The sequence below is a fragment of the Ascidiella aspersa genome, chromosome 1 (genome assembly GCF_963924565.1).
Source record: "Ascidiella aspersa chromosome 1, kaAscAspe10.2, whole genome shotgun sequence".
NCBI classification, from domain to species: Eukaryota; Metazoa; Chordata; class Ascidiacea; order Phlebobranchia; family Ascidiidae; genus Ascidiella; species Ascidiella aspersa.
In genome coordinates this window covers 3,448,806-3,466,973 of record NC_139447.1, presented here as the reverse complement: position 1 = coordinate 3,466,973, position 18,168 = coordinate 3,448,806, and the positions used below count along the sequence as shown (strand labels likewise).

At 37.6% G+C, this 18,168-nt stretch overlaps 2 protein-coding genes across 2 annotated transcripts; both read left to right on the top strand.

The window, feature by feature from the left end:
- Positions 1-847: 847 nt before the first annotated feature.
- On the top strand, positions 848-17,667 carry LOC146166582 (fibulin-7-like). Its single transcript, XM_083388804.1, has 10 exons — positions 848-1,059; positions 7,949-8,120; positions 12,301-12,492; positions 12,801-12,944; positions 13,336-13,452; positions 14,293-14,352; positions 15,022-15,180; positions 15,704-15,806; positions 16,293-16,424; positions 16,768-17,667. The coding sequence occupies exons 1-10, from the start codon at positions 967-969 to the stop codon at positions 17,000-17,002; spliced, it is 1,407 nt and encodes a 468-aa protein (XP_083244930.1). The 5' UTR covers positions 848-966; the 3' UTR covers positions 17,003-17,667.
- On the top strand, positions 9,014-9,859 carry LOC146166583 (uncharacterized). Its single transcript, XM_083391053.1, has 2 exons — positions 9,014-9,292; positions 9,326-9,859. Exons 1-2 carry the CDS (start codon positions 9,065-9,067, stop codon positions 9,857-9,859), a joined length of 762 nt encoding a protein of 253 aa, XP_083247179.1. The 5' UTR covers positions 9,014-9,064.
- Positions 17,668-18,168: the final 501 nt, after the last annotated feature.

Here is an 18,168-nt window from a genome sequence, read left to right as displayed (position 1 = left end):
TTATTTTAGTTTTTAAAAATTAAATTAGAATTAAAATTAAAGCATTTCAGTTTTTCTAAATTGGATTACAATTAGAATTAGATCGTTTTGAATTTTCTCAAATTAGATTAGAATAAGAATTATTGAATTCCTAAAATATGAAGTTTCAACTAGAATTTGAACTTGAATCACATACAATCAATTTAATTTAATTGCAATTTATTCTTATAAGAACGCGAATGGTAGTTATGTGTGTGCTGTTTTTTTTAGACTGTAAAAATACATACAAGACCCAAAATATTATAATTGAAATTCTGTCGTTAAGTTGAGAGACTAAAAATTCAGTTGGACAAAGTAGCATTTTTGGTAAAATCCGAATTAGATTAGAATTAGAATTAGAGCACACAAGCAATTCACAACTTAGAATAGAATTAGAATTAACCGCATTTTGCTCTAATTTAATGAATTAGAAAACTAGAATTATCTAGTAATTATCTACAAGTCTAGTTGGAGGTTAATTTATGTTGGACGTAGAAAGGAGAAGAAAATATAAAACAAAAATTGTACATAAAGTAGTAACAGCTGTGTAAACATCTTTGAAAAAAATGTTTAAAATTCATTTAAATTGTACATACAATGCAACTTGCTTTAGGGAACTTTATAAGTCTTGTGTTGGTAAAAAAAACACCTTTTCACGGAAAAAAATCTGGAGCTCAGCGAAAACGAAAACTGCAAAAAATCGCGCACGGCACTCTTTCGAAGCGCCGGCAATTGTGACGTAACACAAAGCGCGCCGAAGAAGGCAAACCAGTTTGAATTCTGGTGTGTTTTTTTCTTCCGCTTTCGAGAAGCTGATTAAAGCGGAACGCAAAGCAAGAGCTGTGTGCAGTTCGATCCGGGAAAAAACGCAAAAAATTGAGGACCACCTCCGAAGCTTCAAGCACTTTAGTCTCATTAGGATTCGGTGTTTGGCGTTGTTCAATCGAGATGTTGACTTCTCGCGTTTTAATCCTGTCGGTGATTTTGATTCTTTCCGTGGTGTCTTCTGCGCATCCTGGTGGCAAGAAGAAACACTCAAAGGTAGGAAGATGCTTAAAAAATACGGCACAACATTCTGCGTTAAAAAAACACTTTGCAGTTGTATTAATTAGGGTTAACAAATTATTGGCGCTGGTCGAGAATCCTACCACAGTGTTCCAACAATTATTAAATCAACGCACATTATTTGGGAAATTGGGTTAGGGTGAGGGTTAGCGTTTGGTTGTGGGTGGGTCAAGTATTATTATTTCATAATATTGCTTAACTCACCCAAACCCAAAGGCTAACCCTCACCCTAACCAAACTTCCCAAATAATGTGCGTTGTGGTAAAATTCGAGACCAGCTTTGAAAAAATTGTCCGATACGATAAAATTTTTTTCTTAACAAAACGCATGAAGATTTTCAGAGATGATTTCGTAAAGTTACGCCTAAAACAGTCAAGTAACCTTCGAAAACCTGACGTTATCCTTTCGATCAAATATGCGCCTGGAATCTGTGTTTAAGCTTGAGGGATATAGCGGGATGGCCTGGTATAAATAAAAGGATTTCTTAGCTCACAAAAGTTTTTTTTTTGCCAAACGCCATTCCGACCCGTTTCGGTTCCGGCTCAGTTTCACCACTGGTCTTAAAGATTACTAGCATCTGTAAATGAACCTATTTTTTGTTGATAAATAATAATTGCCGTTAACCGTGGCGTTCCGTTCTATATTATGCTGCGCATGCGATTGTGGAGCCTTTGGATTCTCGTTTATTTTTTTCGAATTTTTTCGCAATTTTTATCAACATTTAACATTGTATCTGAATCTTAACTTCGGAAATTCAAGCCTGAGGGATTTTGGTAGATGCAGATTTTGTCGAATGCCTGTTAACCCGACAATTTAATTTATTTTTACTTTATTTTTGGATTGATATTAATTGGGGTGACATTTTACCCAAGCAATAGTTAAATAAACATAGGGTTGAGAAACCCTACCCTAATGTATGATATTGATGAGCTGTACATCTCAAGGTATTTTTCTTGTTAAAACTTCACGACATCGTGTCATGGGGAATAAAAGCAGTATTTTCGTCTCTGAAATTGAAAACAAATTCCAAAACGATAACAAAAGCGAACGATTGAACCTTGTTTTTAGGCTAAAAAACGGAAAAATCCAACTGCTCCGTTTTTTGGTAACGGCCGCATTTGCATCCAATTTTAAAATCCTATCTATAACAAATGAAAAAAATGCCTCCTAACATTTGCTTTATTTACTGTGTCTTTCTGTTCGCTAAATGTTCATTGAGGCCTGAACGCACGCATAAGGTGGTCGCGCACCAACTGTTTACGTACGGGGTCTTAGCCCTGACTTTCGGCATTTCATCGAGTGAAGGAATATCAAGTTCCTATAGGTATGGGGAAGGGGTGAGTTTTGCTTCCTTTGGACAAATATTTGTCGATTTTTTCACGCAAGAACGCTTCTAAGACTGAGTCTTTTTACTATGCGAAAACAGTGGAAAGATTTTTTGGGCGTTCGACTTCTAAATCGCTTTGCAAAATAGTAGATAATAGTAGACAAACACGATTTTTTGAATTCGTTTTTTAAACGTAATACTAGATTTGCCATTTTGCATGTAATTTGTCCTAATAAATCGGCTGTAAACATCTTCTTTTTAGTTGCATAATTATATTAGTCCGTAACTCTGCATTTTGCCGACGATTAATCATAATGTATCTACAATGGATATGAGGAAGCGTTGGCGCAATTTCTAAAACACCGGATTTTACATAAAAAAAGAAATCAATTTGGCCTTGTTTGCAATAATACAAAAAATCATGTCATAATAAGCGGAAAACTATTTTTTATACATGAATGAAGTTGATCTTCTATACAAGCTTTTTTATTGTTGCAAAATAAGAATTTACACAAACATACTATATCTGCTTGTTAAACCTGACACGTTAATGACACCGGTGCCATTCACCCTAAAGAAGGATGGTTGAATCGAACACACCCAGTCACCCATGCTTTTTGTAGTGCATTTTTACCACTAGAATTGTGTATTGTAACTCCTTGCAAGGTCAGCAGTCTCTTTTGTTTTCTAATCGAGCTGAACTAAATCAAAGACTCTAGAGGAGTGTTTCGCAACCTTTTCTGGCCTGAGGCACCCCACAGAAATGTAAATAGTTTGCGGCACCCTTGCTCGTATTTTTGCTGAGTGGTTAACTGTCACGTTACAATAAACGAGATTGAAGCAGCACATTACCGGCGCAACAAGGTTGAAAATATTTACACTTTTATCGTGCACAAAACAATGTATCAAGAAGCTCGCCAATAAAGCAAAAATTGGAATCATTAAGAATTAAAATATCTCGCGGCACCCTTAAGTGTTAAAAATGGCACCCTAGAGTGCCGCGGCACCCCGGTTGAGAACCACTGTCTCAGAGTCTAGACTGCTTTCCGAAGTTACATTTGCCTGTGACGTAGCACTTTTGCCACGTGATCGTAGTCAGCTTCACCTAAATTTCCTACCAAATGCGAGTTGTTTACCAAAGTTGCACTTTTCGTCGGGCGTCCTGCGGTCTCGCAAGTACGCGAGAAAAAACAACAGCTCGGGAGCTGAATTCTGCTGAGCCGACAGATCGGGTATACGAGCGCGATTTTTTGGTGGATTAGAAAACCAAAGATCTATTTGCGTCAGGCATGTTGAGGGGCCAACGGCGAATTAATGCCGATGGAGAATGCAGTCGTTGCAAAATCCAGACATGAAGCACTTTGGCTGTCTTTTGTACGTGATTGCGCGGTGTACCGAAAAATTTCGCCCGAAATAGGCGTATTTGCTGAGAATTGGCGTTTGGCGCAATTTTTCTTATAAAATGGCTGAAATTTCTCTTAAATTGCTACAGTTTTGTCGAAAAAAGGCACTGCTTATTCCTGAGCTTCTGTAATTTATCCTTGAAACCTTCGTCTGTCCATTAAACAATACAGCTTTATTTTTCTTGAAACAGTTGCATTTTTTTTTGTTTTTTTCGAAAAGGTTAATTCACTTTTCACATAAAGCGTCACAGTTTTTTATACTTCGCTTTTCTTTTGTATGTGATTGCGCGGTGTGCCGAAAAATTTCGCCCGAATTAAGTCTCGTGGTTTTTGATCCGCATCTGCGTAAACACTGCGCGATATTCGACCTTGAACGGCTTCTTAAGAATCTCCAAGGTCACGCCGTGGCCGAGTGTCGGGCGCGAATCGGAAAACAATTTTCCTTTGAAAACAGGCTCGGTTTAAAAGATAACATATAGTTTTCAATGAATATGCTGTTGCTGCCAGGCATGGTTTTAATGGCACAATTGTTCTTCTGGCAAAAAAAATAATAATGTGTTAACGTTTCGACCACCTATTAGGGAATCTTCTTGCAACTACAGGCGAAAACAATAGTTGCCCTAAAGAAGATTGTTGGGTGCGTCTGTTGCTCAGAATTGGTGTTTGACGCTGTTTTCAATTTTAAATGGCTTAACTTTCTCTTAAATTGCTCCAGTTTTGTCGAAAAAGGACCCATTTTTTCCTGAACTGCTGTTATGTTTCCTGGAAACCTTCGTCAGTCCATTAAATAACACAGCAGATTTTTAAATGTTACAGTTTTTTTTTTGTTTGAAACCTAACACAAAGCGTCACAGTTTTTCCACTTCCTGTCTGTTGTACGTGATGGCGCGGTGCGCCGAAAAATTTCGCCTAATCAATTCTCGCGGTTCGTGATCCGCAACTGCGTAAGCACCCACGATATTCGACCTTGAACGGCCTCGTGGGCTTCGTGAAGGTCAAGCGTTCGCCAGTGCCGGGCTCACGAACAGCAAAACAAGTTTCTTATTCTTGGAATAGAGCGCGGTTTTACCGACATCGTTTGCGTCGAACGAAACCGCGAGTTCCCATTAAGAGCTCTTTCGTTCTGCGTTTTGTGTTGAAAACGTATTTTACCGAAAACTTATGTGATTACCTGTAAAACACATTTCTGTGATAGCGGAAGTTTATTCCTAAACTGCATTTTTATTTTCATGGAAACGTTTCATCTTTCTTGCAGTAGGCTACAATTGTATCCTGGCTACATTTTTTGTATATATAAGCCTATATTTCTGCAATATGCCTTACTTTCTATTACTGCTACATTTTAAACTTGAAAAGCCTTTTTGTAAAAAAACCTTCGGTTTGCCTTGAATTGTTTTGGGTACTTCTTTAAAATGCATTTTTTTGGAGGGAAAGTGACAGTTTTCCTTTGAAGCACACCACTTTTTCTTCCCAAAAGCGTTTTTGCATTAATGGTTGGCTTTATACCAAATAATGATTAACATATTTGAACTTCAGGGTCTAATTGAACGGAATTCAATGTAATCAAAAATTCGCGTTTAGTATGCCTACTCGACGAAAACTGCGATCAGGAATATCCAAGGTTAAACAAACATTCAAAAAAATAAAGGAATCAGGTGGCACTGTATAAAGACAAATTGTATTAGATTCTCGACAAGCTTTCGCACAACCGTGCTTCATCAGGTCAAAGTATAAATGAAAACAATTAAAATGCACGTAAAAGCACAGGCGCAAGTAAAAGGCGATAAGAATGGTGACGTCTAACATATCCACAGGCACATGCTCGCAAAAGCGTGTTACTGACGCAAAAATCTTTTTTGTGGATCTTGCGCCTGTGCTTTTACGTGCATTTTAATTGTTTTCATTTACACTTTTACCTGATGAAGCACGGTTGTGCGAAAGCTTGTCGAGAATTGAATACAATTTGTCTTTATACAGTGCCACCTGATTCCTCTATTTAGAATTAGACAAATACGGCCATATACAAAGATTCAAAATAATGTTGCTGTGATTTCCATTTCCTTACCGTTTTACCGAGTACTTGTAATGCGATAGAGGATTCTAATTTATTGCTAATTTAAATTCGTGGGGCGCCCGCCAAGCACCGTATGGGCTTGATCTTTTACACGACTTACTCTTGAAGTTTGACCTCATACCAGTCGATTGAAGTGTTTCCGGCTTAAATGAGCCGAATCCAAGAGTTCACATCCAAGGCGCACCTGACTAGGTCACAGCACGCTTGTTGTTTTGCATTTACTCGTAAGCTTTTAGCCAGACTCATTACAACTTAACACAAATTAATATGTTTTAGTCCTTCAAAAGCAAAAATATGAGCCATTTTGCGAATTTAAACGTTCGAGAAACGATCAAGCAGTTTGCCGTTCATCCTATGTATTTTAATGGAGCCATAAGCAGATTACCAAAACCGACAAAATGTCGCACCTATGACAAATTGGCAAAAGCTTAAGTGTATGGTATGCGATCAAACAGCCTGATCTACCTTGATAGTTTATATTAACATTAAAAAATGAAGCTTCTTAAAGCTGACACCGTTTGCTTATCAACTTGTTACCATTGTATGTGCACTCAAATCACAATGTTGGAATACTTTTGTCATTTTAATCTGGTAATGACGTCATTTGATATGGAATTTGACAGGATCATTAAAGCAGTGCGTGTTGAACACATTAACCAGGAGTATTGATCATCCTTAGTCATAATATGGTGCAATGAAAAAATAACTTTGTCAGCTTTGAGCCATAGCCAGCCTGAGAAAATTTGTTCAAGTGGGTTCCCAGACATCTACAATACTTGGTTCGAGGGCCACAACCTATATACTGTAGAAATCCATCCCTAATGGTCGTGGTAGGTACTTCCTGTCCAAACAGAGAATATGGGGGATTTGAAAGAATCTGGGTGGTATCCCATAAATCTAAAAAATTTTTCAGATTGACAAAGGTGTTATCCATTCGCGAAGCGAAAAACGACCTTTATAATGTTCAATTTACCAAATTTTTTTCAAAGGTGCGATGAAACGCACGACGGCTTTGGGCTAAAGTGATTTTATTAAAATGGGACATACTTGAAAGGTGTTAAGGTTTAGGCAAAGCGCGACAACAAATTTGGCTTTTGGGGAGTTAAAACGGCAAAAAACGTAGTTTAGGAAGGTGGCGCGTGGCCATGCCCGCTCCCAGACCCCCAACTTCTAGAATGCTCCTTGTTATCGCGGTTTTCTTGGGTTATGTCGCCCACAAGTCTGTAGATGCCACGATACCGAGTCTCACGTTTGTCCGTGTTTAAGCTTTCGCACTGGATTATCTGATTAGCACTACTGATAAACCTTGAACCGCGTTTGCTTTTTCAAAGAGCGGTCTGCCGAAAGCCAAAAAAATTTTGTTTATATTTATCGCAATATTTTGAGACATAACAATGGTTAGAATAAGAATTTTGACATAAAGGAAAAGACAAAACCTATATTACGGATTTAAAGGAGCATTATTACTTTGTCCCAACTAAATAATGCTAATTGTCGACGTCACAGTGCCTGGAATTTGTGTTTAGACGTAGAAAATCAACCAGCGCCCGTAAAAAGTTTAATTATTAGCATTTTGTGAACGTTTAAAAGGTAAATGTGGCTTTTTAGCTCATACACAATGTTTGCCTCGCTTCGAAAAACATTGATTGTGTTTAAACGCACATTTCCGTAATGAGATGTTAACTTATTTAAATGTCAATTTATCGCAGGATGGGTTCTTTGGGCATTTAAACACGGTCAATTCCACCTTGAGAATATTTAGTGATGGTCGTAATTGTCTCACCCAAAATATGAAATTAGGCGGCATTGCTTAACGACAAATTGTATTAAAATCTTGACAAGCTTTCGCACAACCGTTTTTTGTCAGGTTTTCTGTTTTGACCTGACAAGGCACGGTTGACGGTTGTGCAAAAGTTTGTCACGATTTTAATACAATTTGTCGTTAAACAGTGCCACTTGATTTCCAGATTACTTTAAGAGCTGATTTCTCTCTTTTACTTCTTATTTTTAATACTGCAAACAATGCACTTTGAATTTTAACCGTTTGCTGTACGTTTATAGTTCGACATGTTGGACAAGTTACAGCGCAACATCGACTCGATGAAAGGGCTGCTCACCCGCCAGGAGCGCCGCATAGTGGTGGGTATCGAGCAGTTGCAGTTCCGCATGGAGTCGCTCGACCATCTGGCAAACAAGGTGGAAGAAAAAATCGTGGAGGGACGCGAAAATAAAAGTGAGTAGCAGGTCTCAGTAGTTTCCGATCAATCTTTACTCCATAGAATTCTTTACCATAGAGCAGGGGTGGCCAACACGCGGCTCGCGAGCTGCATGCGGCTCTTAACCTGTTTTATGCGGCTCTTACTTTCATGTTGCACTTCTGATTTTTTAGAATGTGCCCGATTTCGTTTTTGATTAAGTTAGTTTCATTGCCGACTCAGACAGCAAGGCAATTGTAATGTTAGTAACACTTTTGGAAAATGATAAACGCAAAACAGTATGCCTTTTTTGCACTTCGCAAAAAAACTTAAATATTGGGTTGCTGTGCTGCCATAAACCTGTTGATCAATGACCCTCGCAAAATATTTGTTCAAATTGCTGCCATTGCTAAACGTTGTGTGAGAATCCGTCATAAAAAGATTAGTTTACGTCGGGGTCACCATTTGTAGACTCATAAACCACAAGCTCTCAGCAGCGCGTAGTTTAATTAAGTGACCTTATATTCCACACAACGTGGAACAACGAGACGCAAGTCGCGTGTCGCGAACACAATAATTAAACGACACGTTACAATATGTTTCATTTTTTACGTCAGAAAAATACAATCAGGACAAAGCAGCCATCACCAACATTGCAATATTACTGGTATTAAATTTCAAACATCTATTATTATCTTACATATTTCGCTTCTGTATTGAAGAAACCTGATAGATATATGAATGTTATTAGTTGCGGGAAATACTCGTATGGAATCAAATTACTTGCTTGCCACGAAGTCTGCTCTTACTAAACAAAATAACACCCAACAGACAAAATAAAATCAGCCAGCAATGCATAGTCGTCTGAATTACAATAGGCACAAAGGCTTTCAGTGTTGTTTGTCAAAACATTTCGAGGTCGACCAACGAAACAATTAAAAGCTTTTTGCCAATATTTGACTGTTCACCACTGTAGGACACAATGTTTAAAAAGATCGTTCGCGAAATATCCAAGGCACCTAGGTCGGTGGTAAAGGCAGGGGAGAGTGTAGTTAAAGAAACGGTAAAGGCACCTGTACAAGTTGTTAAAACTGCTGAAAAGCTGGTTGGCGAGGTTTCCAAAGCCCCTGAGGTAATCGCTGAAACTGCGGGGAAATTGGTTAAAGAGACTGCAAAGCTACCTAAAGAGGTCGGTAAAACTACTGAAAAGGTGATTAAAGAAACCGTTAAGCTGCCTGAAAAGGTTATTAAAGAAACCGTTAAGCTGCTTGAAAAACTTGTAAAAGAGGTTGGCAAGACAATTAGAATCGTACCGAAGGCCATCGACAAGACAGTTCGAGAAATTGAGCGAATTGAAAAGCAACTGGATCGAGCAGTGGACGAGGTTATCAAACTACCGGTAAAAATCGTCGAAGTTGCAGATCAGATAATTCCGATCCCAGATGAAATCGAGAAGCTGGCGCGTGAAGTGGTTAGAGTAGAAGAACAAGTGAAGAACTTCAGCCAGAAAGTGCTGAGCGTTCCCGACAGGATTGTGGAGGTTGTTAAGAACATCGTCCCGCTGCCAGAAGAGATCAAATCATTGGCGGCGAAAGTATTTAAGATCTACAAGGTGATTCTGATGATTGAAGCTGGCTTTGGTGAGTTGGGAACCAACCTTGAATCATTCGGAGAACAACTAAAACATCTGCCGGAAAACTACGTGGAAGCGGTTGGAGAACGATTAACCAATATTCCCAACGTTTTCAGACTTCAAGCAAGTTGGAACCGAAAATAACAGCATCGAACAGGGCGTGCGCAAAGTAAAAGCCGAGATGCTTAAAATACCCGGAAAGCTGAGCGAAAACGGAGGAGAGCTTGGTAAATGGCCTGAGCAGTTTTCGGGCGTTTTCGACGAGATTGACAGCGTCAGGCGTCACGTGACCCAGTTGGAGAGCAACATCAACTCTGTTCCGAAGGCGCTGAAATTGAGCATCCGAAAATCCTCCTCCAGCCTCGAGAGCGCCATGAAAGGAGTTCTACGGCTTCCGGAAGACGCACAAAAGTCCGTGGATGATTTGTTGGAAGTCAGGGAAAAAGTTAAGGAGATTACAAAGGAGGTCTCTAGCCTTGAGCATGACGTCATTGATGCAGTGGACGAGATCCGGGACCTACCCGCCAAGAAGGTCAAGGCCGCCGTCAAAGAAATTTCTGGAATGTGCGAGGAAATCGAAAGCTCGGCGCGCGAGATCGGGGAATTCCCCAGAAGAGTGAAGGAGGTTGTTGAGGAAATCGCGGATTTTCCTGAAAAAAATAAAGCAGACCGTTGAGAAAATACCCTTAAACAGATACAAAAGATAAACCCTGAAAACATAAATGACCAAATCTTTATGACACTGTCAAGTTGCAATTTTCTAACGAATCTCTTGATTCTCAGTTGGCTTTTGAGATACGTTCGTACTCATATTTCAAAATAAAATTGTTGATTACAAACATTAGAAAATCTATTAAAAATCTAACACATAAATCATAAATCATTATTGTTACGTGCTTAATTAGCACTACAAAATTATCACCGGTTGCTAATTACGCCGACTGTAAATTCTAATATTCATTATTAATTTTGCGCCTTTGTTCTTAAATGTAGGGCTAGGAATTAGGTTTTCGCATTTCGAGACATGTATAATTGTATATTAACGTAATATTCTTGTGCGCTGTGGTGTTCGCCGTTAATTGGACTTTGGACATGTTTTTTCCTGTCTCCAAACATTTCTGCAAATCTCACGATTATTTATCTCTTGTTTTCCGGCGCGGTTTAACTTCTCACTAAAAGGTCCGCCCAATGTTATCTTTCCACGAAACGGCCGCCCTGTAAGGCAGGCCTGGGGTTTCCGGGAGCGCGTCGGTTCTCGTGAAAAGGAGTTTTGTTTTAGCGTATATTACGAGCGGCTCACCGCCTACAGCGGAGAGAGACGTCTGGGTGTAGGTGTGAAATTAGCGAGTAAAACTTTAAGTTTCATTATGCTCTGTCTGTCGCCTTTGTAAGTAGTTGTGTGTGTCTAAGTGTCATTATTGTTTGTGGTGTGGTAATTTTCTACTCTTGCAACCAATACATCTGTACATTGGGTTTTCTTGTTGTGGTCTTTAATATAAGTTCTCTTTGGTAGGTTATTTATTGCCCGAAAATTAAGAACTCACAGCGACTTTACAGGAGGCCTAGGTAATTTTCTAGAATTACTAGTAAAGTCGTAACATTATACTGAAAGTTGTTTTTGACTTATCTATAAAGAAAGTTAAATCGTTGTTCAAAATAATCAAATTGTTCAGTTTGTTTGCTGAATCACTCAACCAAACCAAGTTAGAAAGTTTTTAGCACTTCCGAGATTCATGTTACGTTTACACTTCAGGTATTTTCTTCAAACACTGAATATCTATGTATAATTTATTTTTCCGTTAAACACACTGTTCAAACTAAACCGATCTAGAAATTCAGAGGTTTTGTACGAAACGAATTGATATTTATTTAGGCAGATGATTTAACCTTCATAAGAAATGCTGTCTTTAGAATAACACGGGACCTATTATTCTCAATTTTTTTCTTTTGTCTTTTTCGTTTTAGGAGAAGAAAACAGATTACCAAGAGTAATTAAATTTTGTAGAGAAACGACGCATGTTTGTTTGTGCTTGTAATTATAGCGTGTTCGCCTGGTAAAGTGTTAAATATTTCACCTATAGATACTCACTTCCTTTCGTGGCCGTTCTGGCAATAGCCGACATTCGACTCGGCTAATCTCCATCGCAGTCGCTCTTGTGCTATATAGTGTCACGCTGCTGTTGGATTAAAGACTACAGTCAACTGATGCATGCCTTACTTGCGAGACCCGTTTTTACTGCGCTGTAAGCTCTTTTATTGAAAGCGAACTATGCTAAATTATGTGAATGTACAATAAATCTATAAGCGACTTGACAGTATGCACTTTGAAATGCTATGACAGTTTGTTTAGTTTCGATTTAGTGGAGTTCAGATAGCACGGTGGTCATGTCCAACCTGTTGAAATATACAATTTCAATGTTTAAAAAAGAGTAAATTAGTTTTTTATTATTACGCTGAGACAACAGAATAGAAAGACGGACGAGAATAAAAAATAGCACTTTTCAAAAAGCGACAGGTTGGGCTAAAGGCCAGCCCACTTAACTTTATGAATTGCGAGATAACTTGGCGTTTCCTTTTTCATTCAGCCAACTGCACAACTCCAACAGCGCCAGTCAACGGTCACATACTTGGTCTTTCTTCGGACACCAACGGCGCTGGCGAGCTGACCGGAAGCCGTCTATTTTTCGTTTGCAACGACGGATTTCACCTAAACGGCGCCGAAACTCGAACTTGCTTATCAGATGGAAGTTGGACGGGAGAAGAGGCAACCTGCGTAGGCAAGTAATTTTATAAAGCATTTTTCCTGTTTTTTGTAGCTTTTTAGGGTATTAGAACTCCATATGACATTCGCAAGAAAAATGTAAATTTTCGTGAGGAAACCTGCGTAGGCAAGTTGTTTCTCAAGTAATTTTGCTAATTTGTGTACTTTTTTGGGTTTAAGAACTCAATTTGACTTTCGAAAGCAAATGTAATATTTTTGGTTTTATAAACAGGTTTAAAACAATAGAAACCTTCGAAACCTGCAAGATCCAAGCTTTTGATTTTATTTAGAACTTCATTAAGTTAATGATGAATTATATTGTAGACATGACCACATTGCTGAAACACCAAATCATTGCCTGTGCTGATCTGGATTGCCAAAACGGCGGGGTGTGTTCTCGAATTCCGGGGAGCGAAAAGTTTTCATGCAAGTGCCCAAAGCAGTTTGGTGGAAGAAAGTGCGAAACGAGTAAGTAGAGAAACCTTGATTTGAATTCTTCAATGAATTTTGGAGTGTACTGATCGCACAAGTTTGCAGAAAAAAAATTCGCAGGGAAATGCACCAGGCAATTTTATGGACCATTTTATAATGTGAAAGCCACAGCCAAGCGTAATGTTAAATTTGCAATAAGGTATTTTTAAAACATAAAGTTAAACTGATGTTTTTTTTGTTTTTTTTTGTTTTTTTTTCATGTTGAATGAATGCTTTCCTCCAAAGATTTCCTCTAAAGGTTGTCGTGAAAATTTAATCGACAAATTAAAAAGTCAAATTACTCGTGACAAAAACCTGTTGATTTTTTTAAATATATTTGACTTCTTTGTTTTTATTATTATCAATCCAACGCTACTTACATTTGCAGGACAAAGCTCCCTCACTGGTAATGTGCGACTATCTCGCTGTATTACACGCGGTGAAAAGAAGGTTTGCAAATGTGACCCTGGATTCAAGAAGGGGGGCAATCAAGTTCTTTGCTTCGGTAATTTTAGCGTTCAAGTTTCCTTAAACAACATTGGTTGGAGGTTGTAGTAAGAATATCAAAGCCCACACAGAAGTATATAGGTAGCATTTTGGGCGTTTCGAATAACTCTTTATTCATTATTAACATCTTATTCCAAAGGAATTATTTGAAACGTTTAAAATGAAACCTATACTTCTGTACGGGCTTTGATATTCTTACTAAAACCTCCAACCATTATGCTGCCAAAATTTAATGAATTTTTATGTTGAGATAGTATCTGAAATGCAAGAGCGATGTTTGCTGGGTATAGGCCAGTGTATTTAACAAGTCATTGCAAAATTTCATTTAAGTTAGTCTTCTTTGAAATAAGTTTATTGCAAGTTTATCAAATATCAGACCAAACTATCGCTATAGCAGGCCTAATCCAAAGTAAATGATTGGTCATAAAACCAATGATTTATTTTGGTTTCAACCTCACAAATAGAACACGTGTTTTTGAGAACTGTTTTATGACTTAAGGCTATGACGCAACTTTCTGTGTGCTAGAAGATTCCGTTTTAATGAATATGCTGTTGCTGCCATGCAGGCATTGTTTTAATTGTAAAATTTTCGCCTACAGTTGCAATTATATTGCCATTAAGAAGATTGCCCGATTAGAACGTTGGTAATTCTATAAAAATTTGGCCGAAAGAACAATTTTACAATTGATTAAATGATTACATATTTTAGCCTCTTGGGCAAACGCGACTATATACCGTTTGAATTAAGTATAGCTTTGTACAGTTCGTGGTATATGGATATCGTGATAGCTTTACTTAAGCCTTAAAATGTTTATATTTGGTTTATTGTTTTCTTTAGATATAGACGAATGCAGCAACTGGCCGCAGACAGCCACTGACGTAATTCCTCATGACGTAGGTACTGACGTAAGATTGCTTTACACTTTTGTTTTATTTTGTGACCGATTTTCAACGAATAACGAAAAGTAAAAAGTTTGCTGCGAAAAAGACTTTAACGTCGATATTTTGAATATTTGTTTCTTTAGTACGTATATGCAACAGCTTGAAATACAATGGTTCTAAAGAACTGAGAATAATTATAGGAGGAATTTTAAATTTTCGTCCAGTAGTTTGGACATTGATAAAAATTGCTATTTTTCACAAATTAGCATCAAAATATTTGTATAGGCCTGCTAATTGTCGTAATTCCTGTGTAGTTAGGACTTTGTCATACGTTGGAAATAATCACGTGATGAAAAAACAAACTGACATTGTGAAAAACGTTTCGAATTGTAAAAATCAGTAATATAGTTTAATAATCCCTGATTTAATCGGGTATTGTGTCTGGCCTATCAATAAACTTTAACTTGCGTTACATGAGAAATATCGCCCCATTCATACACTTATGACCCAAAACACAAATGCTTAAAACAGAAACCGGTTAAAAAACAACCATAGGCCTATATGAGCGAACTTTCAACTCAACCAGGGCAAAAGCACAGTTAAAACTATATCGAAATTGCCATGTAAACTGGAATTCCCTTACATGACAAATATCGCCCTATTCATGTACTTTTGCCATTTCCAGGTTTGCTGACGAAACGTCACGCCATCTCCAAGGTCATTGACCGCGCTTGTCGTCACACTTGCGTGAACACGCCGGGGTCATTCCGGTGCACTTGCCCTCCCGGTTATGCGAGCGACCATACAGGAAGAGACTGCCTCGATATAGACGAATGCATGGCAGGTAATGAGACATGTACAAGCACAGAAATACCAAGTCAGGTCGTTGGCATTATATGGTCAACGTTGGGATATTAAAGACCAATGAACTCGGTCGATTTCGAGACCCATTTCGCATTTCAATCCCCTAAATTAGATGGAGCAAGCAATATGATTACGTATAGACAAAATTAGGAGAAATATCACTTTACACCACGAAAGTAAAAACAGCCCAAATGGCTTCGCCAAGTTAAAACTTTGTCAGTTTATTTAAAAAAACATGTTAGCCTATCTTGTAGTAGTAAAATTTGTAAGCTTGGGCAACGTTGGACTCGGAAGCACCATTTTTTACGACTTTACAATTAGTTCCAATTATTCCTAAATTAATAACACTCTTAAAAGTCTAGTTTAGCATGTAAAATGCCGGTTCGCAATTGCTAAAATGCAAGATTTATTAAAGGCATTCAACTTGGTGCACTTTACTAGGCCTCGTCAAGTACAAGAAAAATTACCGCCCCCAGCATTTAGTATTTCTCGTTTTCTTTCAGGTGACCACAACTGTACTTCTGGGCAGCACTGCTTTAACACCGGAGGCTCCTACAAATGCGTGCGGGTTAACTGCCCTCGAAGCTACGCCGTCACATCGTCTTTGTAAGCATTTTAGCTCAACCATATTACTAAGGATGTTTGATATTTCATATCCAAGCCAATACCCGATACCCGATGCCAAGTGGTAGTAACTGTACTCGTCCGATACTAGGCTCGTATCGCTGGTAATCTGATACCGAATTAATATAGAAATTGTAGCCATGATTTACAATGTGACGCAGCGGTTTCTATTTTAAAATGTAAATCTATCGGAAAAAAAAAATAAAACTTCACAAATAACCAAATAAAATATACTTTTTATCCTTTTTTAATATTATAAATTTTGCTTGTTTTTACCATATAGTAATGACTTCATTTCATTAACAATCAAATTGTTTTCTGTGCAAATCTAATTGCTTTTTGTGCAAATATTAGGATAAATCAATCATTTAAAAAAAATGTCTCAATAAAAAAACTTCATGTCAACCCAAGTCATTTGAAAATATTGACTTAATTCATTACAACACGCTTTAAACACCTTATTTGCAGCGTGTGCCAGAAGATTCCATGTCGAAACATCAAGTGTCAGAAGCTGCCAGTGACAATCACGCATCATTACGTAGATCTTCCAGCTAACCTGACTTATCCAGTGGAGATTTTTAGAACTAAGGCAGATGCAAGGTAAACTTTAATATCATCTCTTCTAAGATTAAACTATGAGTACAAGAAACCCGACAAAATGTTTATAAATAGTTCGAATTTCACTAATTTTGACTAATTAACATACGACATTATTCGTATTCTTCCTTTTTTTTAAATTTTGCCTAGAACCCATTTCAATAAGCATAACCATGTAAACTACTGCTGCCGGCAACCCAACCCAACCAAATTAAAAATAAAATTGGTTCGCGACCCATAGGTTTGAGAGTTTTCGGTTAAAATAGCGTCTTAAGATTAACTACAAACGTACGGTGGGAATTTCACCATTATTGTGTCCAACCTCTTTTATGATATATATCTTCAGCGCGTCCACGAACTTAAATCGCTTTTCAATCGGCTCGGCTGCCCATCGCAACTGGTTCGTTGCAAAGAAACTGGACCCGCTTACCGGAGCACTGATCTTGCTACGTCCGCTAGACGATGTCAGAGAGCACGTTGTGAACTTCGAAATTCGTGAAACAACAAGAGGACGGCGCCATCGTCTTGTGGCCAGATACGTTTACCGGGTTACAGCCTTTTCCCCGCCCTACACATTCTGATTTTCAATCGGAAAATGAATTTCTATTTCTTCTTGAGCTTTTTTCTTGCCAAAAGAGGCCACAAGCCCTAAAGAGCTGCCTGTCGTGTTCTGTTAAAGTTTACCCGCTACCAAACATGGCCTAAATCTTGCCAAACCCTATTTTCTTCTTTTCACTATCTTTTTGTTATTTTTTTTAACAATATAGTCAACTTAAATATCATTTAAACTGCAAAAATGTAACGGTTACTACTTTGCTTAACGCCGAAAATGAATCAACTAAAATGTGGTGTGCATTTGCAACTATTTTGCTAGGATAAAAACGAGCAATTTTGGTATTTTTTCTTCATCTGTTGTTTTTAGCTTATGTTGAACTTTTTCTTCGTCGAATACATTTTGCTTTTAATATTTTTATTTTACGGGTGAGGTCAGATTTCAACAACGATTATTTAATTACCTAGTCTAGCGGTTATTCAATAAATTGAAGAGAACTTTCAAGTTTCTTCAATAGCACCTGCTTGCTTATTTCTTTGCTCTTCCTTATATTTTTCCTAAATAAATTTTGCTTATCTTTAAAATTTCCCTGTTTAATAACATGGTGATCTGGTAATTTTGAGGGCAAAGACTTCATTTACGAAAATAACATTGAAAACAGATTGGGTGTTTTTTGAAGTTTTGAAATTTTTTTACCAGTGTTGTAATGACTCGACTGAAGTCACTTTGCTTTAACTGACTTGACATAAGTCGTTATGGGAAAATGAATTGTCTGAAGGACAATGTCTTGAATCCATTTAGTCAACTGCATTACCTTGAAATTAAGTGATTTTATTTAATGTTTTTTTTATAAATTTAGGTTAAGAATCTAAATTAAAACAATTAACCCTCAATAGTTGAGGTTTTCGTCATATTTTGGTTTTGGTATTTTTTTGGTTGCTCATATTTAGACAAGTTTACTAATTTTAATAGTTAACGTTTTATTTTTTTTAACTACTTGACTCGAACTTCACTAGGGTAAACATTTAATACCTACACTCTAAAGTACAATGGCTAAGACATTGAGAAATGCTTGGATAAACAGTAGTAGTTAAAAATAAACTACCAAAGCTAGTTGTTGCTAATGTCAGTAAAGATAATTCTAAACAAGTTTTACAAAATAAATGACTTTGCATAATCAAGTAAATCGATCCA

What these genes read in the sequence shown, in the direction of transcription:
- LOC146166582 (XM_083388804.1), top strand. Translation starts at nt 967, where the DNA reads ATGTTGACTTCTCGCGTTTTAATCCTGTCGGTGATTTTGATTCTTTCC. An exon ending in AGAAGAGGCAACCTGCGTAG is followed by an intron (nt 12,493 to 12,800) that starts GCAAGTAATTTT and finishes ATTATATTGTAG; the next exon opens with ACATGACCACATTGCTGAAA. An exon ending in AGAACTAAGGCAGATGCAAG is followed by an intron (nt 16,425 to 16,767) that starts GTAAACTTTAAT and finishes ATATATCTTCAG; the next exon opens with CGCGTCCACGAACTTAAATC.
- LOC146166583 (XM_083391053.1), top strand. Translation starts at nt 9,065, where the DNA reads ATGTTTAAAAAGATCGTTCGCGAAATATCCAAGGCACCTAGGTCGGTG. An exon ending in TCGGTAAAACTACTGAAAAG is followed by an intron (nt 9,293 to 9,325) that starts GTGATTAAAGAA and finishes CTGCCTGAAAAG; the next exon opens with GTTATTAAAGAAACCGTTAA.